General features: G+C 36.8%; 2 protein-coding genes across 4 annotated transcripts in view; both read right to left on the reverse strand.

The window, feature by feature from the left end:
• The window catches only part of LOC143228960 (uncharacterized), a 154,287-nt gene that overhangs the window by 97,254 nt on the left and 42,236 nt on the right, over positions 1 to 14,797 (reverse strand). The window lies entirely within an intron of this gene.
• The window catches only part of LOC143228959 (transcription factor Sp9-like), a 41,637-nt gene continuing 27,474 nt past the window's right edge, over positions 635 to 14,797 (reverse strand). For all 3 annotated transcript variants that reach the window (XM_076460485.1, XM_076460482.1, XM_076460484.1), the window contains exon 2: positions 635 to 2,751. In XM_076460485.1, the coding sequence (XP_076316600.1) occupies positions 1,456 to 2,718 (1,263 nt within the window). In that variant the 5' untranslated portion in view covers positions 2,719 to 2,751 and the 3' untranslated portion in view covers positions 635 to 1,455. The remainder of the gene's footprint in view (positions 2,752 to 14,797) is intronic.

The following is a 14,797-nucleotide window of genomic DNA, read 5'->3' on the forward strand; positions in this document are numbered from 1 at the left end:
GTTAGTACACTCATGCGTGTACATTACCAAGTTACTACACTCATGTGTACACTGACAAGTTAATACATTCATGTGTGTACACTGGCAAGTTAATACATTCATGTGTGTACACTGGCAAGTTAATATACTCATGTGTACATTACCAAGTTACTACACTCATGTGTACACTGACAAGTTAATACATTCATGTGTGTACACTGACAAGTTAATACATTCATGTGTGTACACTGGCAAGTTAATATACTCATGTGTACATTACCAAGTTACTACACTCATGTGTACACTGACAAGTTAATACATTCATGTGTGTACACTGGCAAGTTAATATACTCATGTGTACATTGCCAAGTTAATACACTCATGTGTGCATTGCCAAGTTAGTACACTCATGTGTGCATTGCCAAGTTAGTACACTCATGTGTACATTGCCAAGTTAATATACTCATGTGTGTATACTGACAAGTTAGTACATTCATGTGTACACTAGCAGATTAGTACACTCATGTGTGTACACTAACAAGTTATTACACTCATGTGTACATTATTAACTTTGTACATCCACGTGTGTAAGTTGTCAGCAAAGCGACAAGAATATGATAGTATAATCAAGTAACAAACAAAATGTAAACTACAATTTTGGAGATAATACATTATATTTATTTATTCTTTTTACATCCATTGAATAATTAAAATTCAACGCATGACCACAGTTAGAACATTAATAATCACTTTTATCTAATGTCAGTGAATCCCGTATATTAACAACATGTCGTACCAAACCATCATGCAACCTTTGACCTTAGGATATATAGACGAAACATTGCCAAATTAGTACACACACGCTAGAAGCGTACTTGTGTAATGTCTCCAGACTGTCCACTGTTCTTCTTGCATGGTATCACAACAAGACCACAAAACGTTCTGTACTTGACCGCAAACCATATTAATTTCACTATCACCGCCATTTTGTTTTCTTCCGGACATCATGACGCCTGCAAGTCAGTCTTTGTTACACTGTAGTTCTGTTTTACACCGAAGTTTCAATTAGCACGACTAATCACAATATCTTCACGGTGTTTGAAGAATCTTCTACTAGGCTTTTGTTGCTGCTTTCCTCCACTTTTGTACAGTTAGAGTCTGGGGCTTGTTTATTTAGAGAACACTATACATGTATATATATATATATATATATACATGGTAAACATGTGTTATTCAATTAGTACCAGTTTGAAAGAACTGCACAACGTAACTCACTGTTCTGTAAAGGCGAGCAATGACAACTATGTTTACAAGCAATTTGGCCACCACACATGCAATAAAACAAAAAAAATACATTAAAAATAAAACATTCAGTTTTTTATAGAATGTGACACAGGTCAGATTTTTAACCTTATACGACGATACAGCCAGTGTATGGCACAACGTAATGAGACCAAAGGAGTTCCATTGTAGATACTACTTAGTGTCCACAACACTTCCAGTGGGGCCATTTGTCATTGGGCCAGCTAGTGACGATGGAGTGACCCCTGGTGGCTCAGTCTGGCTATTATCCGAATCGCTACAGTTTTCACTGCTGCTTCCCTTCTTTTCTGTCCCGTTCCCGTTGTGGGTTTTCACGTGCTTGCTAAGGTGATCGGACCGCATGAACCGCTTGTTGCATATGGGGCAAGCGAAACGTTTTTCGCCGGTATGGGTTCTCAGGTGACGCTGTAATTCGTCTGATCTTGTGAATCGCTTCCCACAAAAGAGCCAATTACACACGAAAGGCCTTTCTCCCGTGTGCCAACGAAGATGAGCCTTGAGATGTGACGTCTTGCCGTACACCTTTCCACATCCTGGGATGTGACAACTGTGGATGTTCTTCTTCCTCAGATGGGCCCCTGCTGGCCCCAACTTCTCAGCCTCTTGACAGTTAGGGCAGTCACATGTAGCCCTCCCCGTGTATCGTCGCCCAGAACGTGGAGACGAGACCTGTGACAAGGGTGGTTGAGAGAGCCCAAAAGGCGATGGTACAGAGTGGGCCACTGCCTGAGTGGGTGGTAGCATCGACTTGTATGTGTCTTGAAATATATGTTGTCCCGACGTGAGAAGATGTGCGGAGTTAGAGGCAGCGGCTAAAGTAGGAGCTAGACCGTAATCTCCTCCGGCATAGCTTGCCGGGATCTGTCCGTGCAACCCCGGGGGAGCACCGGACATATCCAGCCAAGAGCCGGCCCCAGCGGAAGCAGCATGCATGTCCCACCAGGACGTAGTGTTGAGTGTATTTACTGACGACACCTCAGTCTTGATGCTCGGGTGAGCCGACCCAGCCATGTTCATGTTAAAGGGCCAACTCTCGTAAGTGTGAGCACCTACACCAACTCTGGAGTACATACTGCCTAGGTGAGCGGGGTCGCCGTGCATTTTGCTCAACAGGTGGTGACTCTGGCCAGGGTCTACTTGCGGAGATGTCGCCGTAGCTCCTGGGTAAAACAGGTTGTCCCCACCGTAAGAACCCGAGTTACACGTCGTCGTCACCACTGGCCTTTGATAAGAAAGGGCGGGGGAACTAGTATTAGAGAAGGCGGGGACTCGCTGAGAGCAGAGCTGGAGACCGGTAGAGGGCGCTGTGACAACCTGGGCACCTTTTTTCCACGGGTGAAAACCTTTTCCTATTGCAGCGTCGGCAAGAGGTGGAGGACTTTTACTGGTCAATTTGTTACACTGAGCAGCTAGCATAGCAAGAGGTGACCCACCAAGTCGAGGATGTTCCTGCAGAAAGAGAAAGAGAAAAAAAAAAGAACGTAAAATAGTCACTATTCTCTTTATGCCTAAAAATTCTCAGGTTGTATGTGTATATATATATATATATATATATATACCTGTAAAAAACTGAATCGGGCATACTGAGAAACCTATACAAATAATAAAAAAAACATCAGGTACTTATTTAATCCACACGTACAAGAAGAAAAACACTCATTAAATACACATTAGTAAGTCCTATATATTTTGTCATCCTTATCCACGATGTTCCACAAAAAGGATTATGTGCTATCGTAACCATTGGCAGTGGGCTTTGTGAAAGTTATATAACCTCAAAGAATTCATCTACAGGGTGGCCCAAAATTAATAAGGAGGTTAATTAGAAGCAGTAAACGTTTTTAAACAGTGATAAAGTTAATACCAACTCCTTCTCAAGACATTAATAAATCTTATTTACACTTATGTTTCCAGTATGTTAAGCTGTTGTCAGGAAATACAACATTTTTAAGACATATTCTAGTTAATTTTAGAACATCTTGAACATCTTATTATATATATATAATATATATATATTATAACCATAAATTTTTAAGCCATTAAAGAAAACATATTAACATATTTTTAAAAGGGATCCTAGTGTACAAGCTATAACGTGGGTTATAAAATGTATCCTAGGTTTTGGAGATCACTGCAGAATTAGGACCCACATTGCAGTGGGGATACACTGTCTATCAGTCATAACCTCCAATTCGCTAGTCTCAAATACATATGTAATACACGTAAGTGTAAGAATTAAACACGTTACTTTAATATAAATGTTGTCACTTTTCTATAAAAGAGAATTAAAGCAGGAAGTTGCTCATAAATCTTCTACTGCTGTAAATTTTCTATACAATATGTGACAGCAATAACAAAGAAAGAGCTTCACTTTGTTGTCGCGAATGGCCAGTTACGATACTGCACTTTTTTTTTTTCTGAGATACAGTGACGATCCCGGTATCGTTCCATTTGCCTTTTTTATGACGTTTGAAGAACTCGACAAAAATAAACCTGTAGAAGGTAACCAAATGTTGCTTGATACATCGTTAAGTTCCCCCTAGTGGTCCAGCGGTATGTCTGTAGATTTATACTGCTAGGAATCGGGTTTTGGTGGGCAGAGCACAGGCAACCCCTTGTGTAGCTTTGTGCATAATAACAAACAACAACCATATCGTTAGTCCCATATCTTGGAAGAGGAATTTTATATTTATAGTGAAGAAACGTCCTTCAAGACCGTTGACATAATTTATTCACAAATACTTTTTGTGTGGATGGTCCCGAATAACCAAGTAACACAGTTCAACACACGGACAGCGATGATACATGTCTGTGAAGCATAAGATTTGGAGCAGATAAATCTGAATTTTAAAATCACGTTGATAAATTAATTCTGTTTCAGGATTAGGCTTATTTTAGGGCAACATTTACCGTTTAAAATTGTTTATTTATCTTGGAGTTGACTCGTAGTTCCTAATCACACAATCAACTACTTTTTTTTAGAACAAAGCCACAAATTTAGCTATCTGCGCTCTGTTCACCGCCTGGAATCGAACCCCGGATTTCATTTAATCAACCTATCATGTGCTCCAGAATCCAATATATATAGACACTTACACATATCCGCGATAAATTTGCTTGATTTTTGCTAAATACCTTAGCTTGTGCTGTGCTTACCACGAGTATCTAAATCTGGCGATAAAGTTATTAGGTTTCAGATTTGCTGCTGAACCACTGGGAGAGAGGTTTTATATAACGCGCCAATATCTTTAGACAACTTGAATATCTCAAGTTCTAGATGTGGACGTTACAAATAATGTGCTATATATATTTTTTTTAATAATCAGATTTTAGCAAATATAGTTGAGGATATATTATTATGATATTTACCACAAACTCTCAAGGACTGTACCTATAAGTACAAAAATGATATGATAAATATACAACAGTAAACTTGAAAACAAAAGTCACACTCTGATATTTTACTTTTGGAAGTTGTTTTTTTTAATTGGTTCTTATAAACCTAAAGTTATTTATATTAGCGGAAAAGAATGTCAGGTATTGCTCCAATATTATAACCCTAATCTCCATTTCTTTTCTTTCTCCCTAATTAGGATCGTAGTTATATTAATGAGCTTCGTAATTCTCTCCGTGCAGCCTCAGCCGGAAATATCAGCGTCTAATAGCCACAATTTGTTTCGCTTTACAAAGGTTCCCATAAGTTTTTGCATGAAAAAATTTCCTCGTCCAAAAAAAAAGACAATAATAATGATAAAAACAAAAACAGTAACAATGAACACTAACGGACGAAATAGAAAGCATCCATTGTTGAAGTAAAAATAAAGCAAAGATGACAGAGCGATATGAAATTCGGTTTTAATGAGGGTAAATGTTGGTATCCGGCCATCGTTAAATGTGAATAGCATAAACACAAATGGAGCTTGTGTATGTTACAACAAGCTTTACGAACATAACAGTATTCATGATATAGGTTGGGATATCGGATGTCAATCGTTGTCATGGTTTGTGGTAACTCTGACTATGACAACGATAAACATATGTAAAAATATAACACACAAACAGACAAGAAAATCGCGTAATATGTACAAAACACTACCAATCTGACTAAGAAAATAATTAGTACAGAGTCTGAATAGATTAAATATTCGGTGAAAATGGGGAGAAAAAACAACTTTCTTATTTAAAAACAACAGAAGTAAAAGTAGTGACAATAAGACGATAATTTGAAACTTAACAAAATCAAAGTACACTCAACAAATAGTTTTTATGCAAATTAAATGTAAAATCCTATACATCTAACTAATGTCCCAGGTCGTTTATTGTACAGTTGTTTACACGACCGCAAGGCCCTCGTATTAAAAACTGAAAATAACAATAGCAGAAAGACTTCGGAGAGCAGGCTAGGACTAAAAACATAAGTTTTGCGATATAAAAACGTTGTATCGAATGTTGCATAATGAGATTTAAATAACAGTCATTGAAAGCGTTGCTCTATCAACGTTCAGAGGGGAATGGAACGATAATAGAGGGCCAGGCAACACGCATTACTGGTTACACTGTTTTTAAAGAACAACAATCTCTCTCTCCTTTTTTTAACGTTCAAACTAAACACATCTATCATTGTAACGATCTTTTCTAAACTTTTTTAATAATAATTCTCCAATTATCAACCACGAATATACTGAATGACTCAAGTCATACGTAATTGACACTACAAGCACGTTGAGGAAAGGATTCTAGTGTTATCGAAGACAGCCTTTTTTTTTTTTTTGTTACTAGTTCCCTTTTGGTAGCGATGTAAATGTTAAACTACACTTCGTTAACAGGTTAAGTTAATTCATTCAATATGATAAACTTGAATTCCATGACTGGTCTCTGAAACTTATGCTTCACAACTTTCAATAGCGTTTTATTTCTAATTACTTTGATTTCCTGATGAACAAACTCCCCCACGTTTACTGTTGCACCTCTGTACTATCCCCCACTTAGTACGTGTATATACATAGCAAATTCGCTATAGCATTGCATGCAATGTATAACGGCAGAATATTGAGGCGGTGACGGTGGGCATGGCTACACTGGCCACCAGGAGGGTGAGCTCCGCCTACAGCATGGAAACACCTGAATAATTGCGTTGTGTAAGTTTTCCTTCTTTACACTCTTCCGATTTCAATTATAACAGTAGGCGTGGCTAGTACATCAATCATTCCCTGAAACACGCAAATGTAAAAGAAGGATATAATTGGAACTTACATTCGGCAAGGTTTTGGGGAAATAATAGAAAATAATAGACGACTCTAAACATTCTAAATCTCAGTATTTCCTATAAACACAGGACGAAATAGAATGATTTCATTTTTCAACACGATAAACGCTCATACAAAATTACTATACGGTGCGTGTCAACCGTTTATTCAACTTGTCCTATTCACCTGACTTCGAAAAGTTAGTGTAATGGTAAATATACGTTGTTAAAATTCTTGACATGGATGAATGATACGGTATTGCATACCGGTTCATAGAATCAATCAGTTCGAGGCATGTAAGTGACCAAGTTCTTTTATTAGATCGAATGTTTGTAGCAACTTACACGAATTGAGTGTTATAGGTAGGTTCGTTTACACGCACGAAATACCGTTCTGTTTCCAATTAATTTACAATTCAGTATGTATGTCCAACTGCCTCCGTCTGAAAAACAGGACACTTAGCTATCAAATATAAAAGCTTTACATAAGCGACCTCTTTGAACAACGAAATACCATATTCTCTATTATAGCCGGTACTTCAACACGAAACACTTTGACGCAAAGTTGGGGCGTACCTGACGGGGGAGGAAGCCGAAGGACCACCACCAATATTCCAATAACTCTAAAAACTTCGCTAATTTATGATTAAAAAAACAAATTTTGACTTTTATGTTAATCACTTGAATTATTTGTGTTGAAAAAAGAAGTCACACTGAAACCCTCCCCTCAAATACACACTATATAAAATAACTTGAATTTTACGTAGACCTAAAGAAAACTCAATCAACACGAGGTTTAACGTTTTCAATTCTAAACAACAGATTCGATTTTATACATGAGTTACTTGTTTTTGTAACCTGAACCAACTACAGGGACGGCCCGGCATGGCCAGGTGGTTAAGGCACTCAACTCATAATCCGATGGTCGCGTTATAATGTGACGGTCAATCGTTGGTAAAAGAGTAGCCCAAGAGTTGGCGGTGGGTGGTGGTGACTAGCTGCTTTCCCTCTAGTCTTGTACTGCTAAATTACGGACGGCTAGAGAAGAGAGCCATCGTGCAGCTTTGCGCGAAATTAAAAACAAACCAACAAAACAAACCAACTATAGGGAAACGTATTACATTTTGGACCGCACCTTTAGATTAAAAACACGAGTTGGTGTTTGTGGAATTTTCTCTTTCTCATTAACGATTAAATATGCTAGTGATGACGTAATGGTAATATTAATATATAACACATTTTGACATATATAGAGTAGGCACACAGTTTCTACCAGTAAGGAATAAAAGTTATGTTTTATATACTAGCCTTGCCTGGTCAATTAAGAAAATGACGGATCAAGGTTTTGCAAAAAAAAAAAGAAAACGGGATTCCGCCCTTCCTTTACCGAACTTTGTTTCCCAAATTCTCCTTCATCATAAAAGACAAAGTAGCAACACATTGAAAAAATCAATAAGAATTTTATAACACTTAAGTTTAAAATGACTCATGACCTGTGTGTTACTCAGAAATACATAACGACAATCATATGAAACTCATACGATCTGTTTTTCGTTGTTGTTTTTTTTACTTTACAGTTTATTCTCCACATTATGACTATATCACAAATCTATTTCACACGTATCAAAATTTGTTATATATATATTATGACTATATCACAAATCTATTTCACACGTATCAAAATTTGTTATATATATATTATTACTATATCACAAATCTATCAAAACTTCACACTATCAAAATTTATTTTTCTTATTACGTCAAGTAACTTACAATTTAAGATCTAAACCAATAGGCCTAAAGTTTATGACAAAAAAATGTCACAAATTTTATACCTAAAAATTAATGTCAAGTACCGTGAGTAGTTCAGACTAATGACAAGACGTCTGGGAGAAAGAAAAAAATATATCCAAAAAACTAATGTAATAATAAAACTGAAAAAAACGTCACGACAAACCTAATAAAAATGTACAAATTACAGTCATTAACCATTAGCTTTGATGTCCTGAAACTTACCAAGACTTTCAAATGTTTACGTCAAGCTAATTAAGTGCCTAATGTAAAACAAAAATGATTTTAAAAAGTGAAATTCAAGCCATCCCTCGTGCATTTCGAAGTACTAAAGATAACAATATCAAGCCATAGTTTTGTTTGGGTTAAGGCGTTCGACTCGTAATCTGAAGGCCGCGGATTCGAATCCCCGTCGCACCAAACATGCTCGCCCTTTCAGCCCAGGGGGCGTTACAATGTGACGGTCAATCGTTGGTAAAAGAGTAGCCCAAGAGTTGGCTGTAGGTGGTGATGACTAGCTGCTTTCCCTATAGTCTTACACTGCTAAATTAGGGACGGCTAACGCAGATACCCCTCGTGTAGCTTTGCGCGAAACTAAAAAACAAACAGTTTTGTTGCTACGTGACACAGACGAACGGGAATAACAAAGGTTAGTTGCCTGGTTAGTATGAATAAAACACACGGTTATTAGTTTTAATATTTAACTGGAGGTAATAAATTGTCATATTAAATAATATATGATGTTTAAAACCAATTAAAATAATTATATTGTTTTACAGCTAGACTCTTAACGCTCATATACTGACTTGTGTTTATATCGTTCAATGTACCATTGTGGTACACTTATTCAAGCACAATTAATTGGTAACTTCTTGCTTTTGTCTCTAACAACACTTATTGTAAAGAAACTAGGACGAAACCATCCACTTTACGTGTAAAATACGTAAAGGGCCCCAAAAGTAATTAGTGGAATTAGCTGCAGTACTGGTTTCTTTTTGTTTAAACTTTTTATATGATTCGTGTTATTGAAGAATCTGTAACCAACAAAGTTATGGACCCCTAATCACTTTTGTGCATACACAATTCAGCAAAGGTTTAGGGTTAAAACCTAAGCCTTCAATTGATTTCGTGAACATAAACACGCACAAAATCGCGTGATTTTGTTGCTGTTGATATACATAAAAAAAACCTCCAAAAAGGAAAACAAATCTAGCGTCTTAAACTGTGCACGTATATTTTTAATGGAAACTACAGTTTCAAACCAACTGTTTTAACTCACAGTAGAAGCAAGTAACTGAAAGCATTTAAACTATTAGCTTATTTTATATTTACTCAAGGGCCAAAACTTAGTTTAAATAATTTAGGTCTGGTTTATTACGAGCCATGTCACTTTAAATCTTGTGTAATAAATATAGCATTATTCTGGAACAACAACAGTTGTGGACGTATTAATTCGTCGAATTAATCTGTTCGCTGCTTATATACTTGTCACTCACTATACAACTGTTTATAATGCGTGCAGCTACCAAGTAGTTCATATAACTGTTTGGTTGTTCATTCAGTATCTTAACTATTCATATAACTAGCTAATCGTCGATTGGGCTACTTAACTGTTTATGTAACTAGCTAATCGTTGACTGGGCTACTTAACTGTTTATGTAACTAGCTAATCGTTGACTGGGCTACTTAACTGTTTATGTAACTAGCTAATCGTTGACTGGGCTACATAACTGTTCATGCAACTAGCTAATCGTTGACTGGGCTACTTAACTGTTCATGCAACTAGCTAATCGTTGACTGGGCTACTTAACTGTTTATGTAACTAGCGAATCGTTGACTGGGCTACTTAACTGTTCATGCAACTAGCTAATCGTTGACTGGGCTACTTAACTGTTTATGTAACTAGCTAATCGTTGACTGGGCTACTTAACTGTTTATGTAACTAGCGAATCGTTGACTGGGTTACTTAACTGTTTATGTAACTAGCTAATCGTTGACTAGGCTACTTAACTGTTTATGTAACTAGCTAATCGTTGACTGGGCTACTTAATTGTTCATAAGTTTTCAACTGTTCTTATGACTATCGAACCGATTATCTATGGCTGTCTAACTGTTCATATATGTATCTTGTTCATGCAGTTCGAAGTGTTCGTATAACTACCCAGGTGTAAATGATTTACTTGTAACTTGAACTGATTTATTTGTCAGAGTTAACTGCTACGAGAAACGACAGAAAGCGAAACGGACACGCTTAGTTACCATGAAAACTGTCAACCGCGGTACTTTGATGTCACATTTGTTTTTGATTTAAAGCCAAAACTGTTCAAGAAGGTTGATGAAAACAAAGATATTTACCGTCTAGTTCTTAAACTGTACAAACGACACACATCGCTTCGAATACATCAAGGAACATCGTTTTCGCGAAGGCACCTTGAGCGTTCTTAAGAAACACCCTAAATGTAACAAAACTTAAACGCTTTATGTTGAGCATTCAGTAAAGTTCGTCATCTAAAACAGTGAGTTTAGTTGTGTCAAGTGATTGAACGGAGTATAATAATGTGATGGGAGATAAGTGTATATAACATATACATAACAAGCGAAATGTGTCAGTTTCTTTTTCAAACTGATTATGACGTTCTGACGTCACATGAATACGTGTAGAAAATATGGCTTTACAGAATAATTCGCTATTGAATCTGATCTTTCCTTCACACAAGTTTTTAAACTTACATATTAGTTACCCCCACATCTTATTACTAATGGTACTGGACGATAAAAACTTAGAAAAGAGCTGTGAATGAGAGTATAATCGTTGAGAACATGTGGTTCGCGAATATTCGTTTGTTTTGAAAGTTTCAAGCCAAGCTACAAAAGAGCTACTTGTGCACATTTTGGACTGATAAACTAAGCTAATGAGGGAAGGCAACGAGTTTAAAGCATTCACCGCCAACTCTTGAGTGGTATAACCTGATCGTTATTTATTCTCTTATCTTATCTGATATCCAACAATCCAGAGTGCGTTGTTTTCGGTTGTTTTTTTTTGGGGGGGGGGGGCAAAGAAAGGTGAACAAGGATTCTTTGCTTCACAACACGGTTTTTTTTTTATTACTAGCCCACGTCAGGTCTTTTATAACGGTCATTCCTGTATTTGAAACCCATCTTTGTTTTCGAAATTCTGCAAATCGGCGAATTCATTATTGGTTTCATATATTCTGTGGCTAATTAGATATTTAAGCGTTGAAAGGTAAACTATATTCATAGAATGGGCACGCAACCTAGCTCTGATGACTCTGAAGATGAAGTCTCAGGGACAACCTATGATGTACATGTTTCACACGCAAGGCAGCTGAATATAGTTTAATTAACTCCAGGGGCTATCGACGTGACCCTAGGATCCGAAGACAGATTGTCGTACTGTAGCGTACCTCCCTTACTTTGTATGTTTCTTTCTTATCTTTCAGAATTTTCATTCAAAGCTACGAAGGCCTAACTGCGCCTAAAGTAAAGGCAGCTAGTCAAGAGCACTCACCGCCACCTTCCGAACTACTCTGCTACTCTTGTCCGATTGAATACTTGGATTTGGTCATCACTCTTATAGCGCATCCATGAACATAAAATACGGAGCACGTTTTTACGAGAACGTGCCGTGAACCATGAATACTCCGAGCACTCTTACAATTAGGCCATGCCGGCTCCCTTGATGTGTTTAAACAGGGCCAATTCTTACACAGTTATCAATAGGATTCTAGTAATCCTATCCAAGATATCCAATCAATACGTAAACACAACGACTTGCTGATACAGGGACTGGAGGTGTTTGTGTTTTTTATGGAAGAGACAACGTAACTGGACGCTAATGTATAACTAGCAGCTCCCACATCCAGCTCTTTAACCATTGGACTCCGAATGACTCGCCAGAAATAAGAAAAAAAACAACTAAAATAAAGATTATAACCAATAATTTAATTATAATTAAATTCTGCGAGTCAAGAATGAATAAAATAATAGAACCAGTTTTACTATTATACGTTCTTGATGCAGTAAAACATTCAGTTTTATATTCAACACTTTACACACCGTAATACTATTCGTATTCCATGGCTTATCAAGTAAAAATATCATTTTAAAACCGAAAGTTGTCTCCTTTCAAACTTCATGGGTTTTTTTTCCCTTCATTTTTCATTGACTGAGATATACTACACATACTCGAATACCAAAGTTTTACTTTTTTCCTTCATGAAGCTGCTTCGGAGCTGAGATTACACAAGTTATCCCAGATACCAGAAGAGAGCTACAAGTTAACGCCGTCTAGGTGATCTATATTACTTCCAGTGTGAAGAAATGGTCACCTCAGTTCGAGAGTTACTGTCTAGAAACTTCTCTGTGCATTACGGCCGTCATTCCATTATTAAAAAAGTCTTAAAAACACGCACTTATTTACAAGATTGTACACTTTTTTATCCTCGTGTCAATAGATATTGACGTTACAAAAATAACCAATCACAACAGTCAAAACTATGCTATTACATAGCCAGGTACGCATAGCGCTAAATAAATAAATGCTTAAACACAAGTGTTAAGTGAATGTTGAATAATTTCTTTGTTGGTTGGTAAGTGCATACATGGTTACACGAAAACTACATAGTTGGTTACATGTTGTGCCCACCACGCTTATCGAAATAAGAATTTTTTAGCGTTATAAACCCTCTGACTTACCGCTGGGCCCCTTGGGGGCTGTTGAATAATATTAATATTTTCAAAATTGTTACTGAAATTATTCCTTTATTCTGTTGGTTCTTTTTTTTCTAAGCGAAACGACAAAAGGGAAGAAATTAAATAAGTGGATTATCCCTGTCAGGTAACGTTATTTTGCCTATATTATTTAATACTGAATGTACGTCAAACACGCTGACAAAGTTGTGAGAGACAACAAATTATGGCCATTCAAGTGTAACAAACTTCGAAAACAAACTAGCGACGTCAGGAACTAGTGAGTAAAGGTGATTTAATGTTTCAGGTATTCATAAATCCCGTCACTTCTCACAAAATCCACGAGCAACGGGATAAGATTATCACGTTAAGGGATTTTACCGTACATTCATTGTATTACACAACAAACGTCAACATGTATATCATAATTCACGTCAACATGACTCGAGTCTTAACATAAGAAGATTTACTATATTTATAACTATGTCAATATGATATGAGGCTTAACATGAGAAAGTTTATTACAAAGTAAAAAATGGTTACGTCAACATGAAGTCTTACGACAAGGAATTTTAAAATGCTACATTGTACATAGCAGACGTCAACATGATACCATAAGAGAACTTACCATGTTTGTATTTACGTCGGTATGATACGAGTTTTGCCATAAGGGGGTTTATTACACTGTAAATCATAGCGCACGAAATATGTGTGAGCTTAAAATGGTTTGAGAGCTGTAACTAAATTCTGCTAGTGAAACAAACGACACTACAAGTCAATATGTGAGGGCGGGGGTGATATTTTTCATTACCATTATGAATTCTGATATCATCCTCTATAGATAATCTTTTGAAATTACCGTTCAGGATGTAAAACGCCTTAGGTGGCGCTTTATGACATTTTGTAGTGGTACATATACAATATTTTGTTTGTTTTTGAATTTTGCACAAAGTTACACAAGGGCTATCTGCGCTAGCCATCCCTAATTCAGCAGTGTAAAACTAGAGAGAAGGCAGCTAGTCATCACCACCGACCGCCAACTCTTGGGCTACTCTTTTATCAACGTATGACAGACCGTAACATTATAACGCCCCCACGGCTGAAAGGGCGAGCATTTTTGGTGCGACTGGGATTCGAACCCGCGACCCTTGGATTACGAGTCAAATGCCTTAACCCGCCTGGCCAAGACGGGCCATATACAATATTATATCGCAATAAGGCCGACAGCAGTTGCAACCATATTATTCTTTTCTGGCCCAATATCAAAAGGCGCAAGAAGGGTGTATAATAGATTTAAACAATGCTTCGTTTGATACATACCAAAGGGCTACGGCTTAGCCAGTAAACTACTGGGATCGAAACCTCTTGTTAAACGATAGTGACGTCGATTGTACATGATCAAAACATGAAGCCAAATTAAAATCCACGCACTTAGAAAACGACACCATCCAGTAAAGAATATTTAGGTTATGTATTAGGTTAGATTATTATAGTTAGAAACATTTGTTCCCTATAGAAATTTTTTTATACATTTGAAGCCAAAAAGTGATATTTATTAAAACAAATTACCGATCACGTGATTTTTATACACCAATAAAAGTATCAAGATTGAACCAGCTATTAAACAACTATCTTATAGAAATGTACTTGCTATAAAATTCGACGTACGATATTTACACTGATGTATTTCACATTATGAGAAAGGATAAAAGACGACGTGTTTGAAAGCTGTTCTAATTGTACGAAATA

Source organism: Tachypleus tridentatus, chromosome 10 (assembly GCF_004210375.1).
Source record: "Tachypleus tridentatus isolate NWPU-2018 chromosome 10, ASM421037v1, whole genome shotgun sequence".
NCBI lineage: Eukaryota > Metazoa > Arthropoda > Merostomata > Xiphosura > Limulidae > Tachypleus > Tachypleus tridentatus.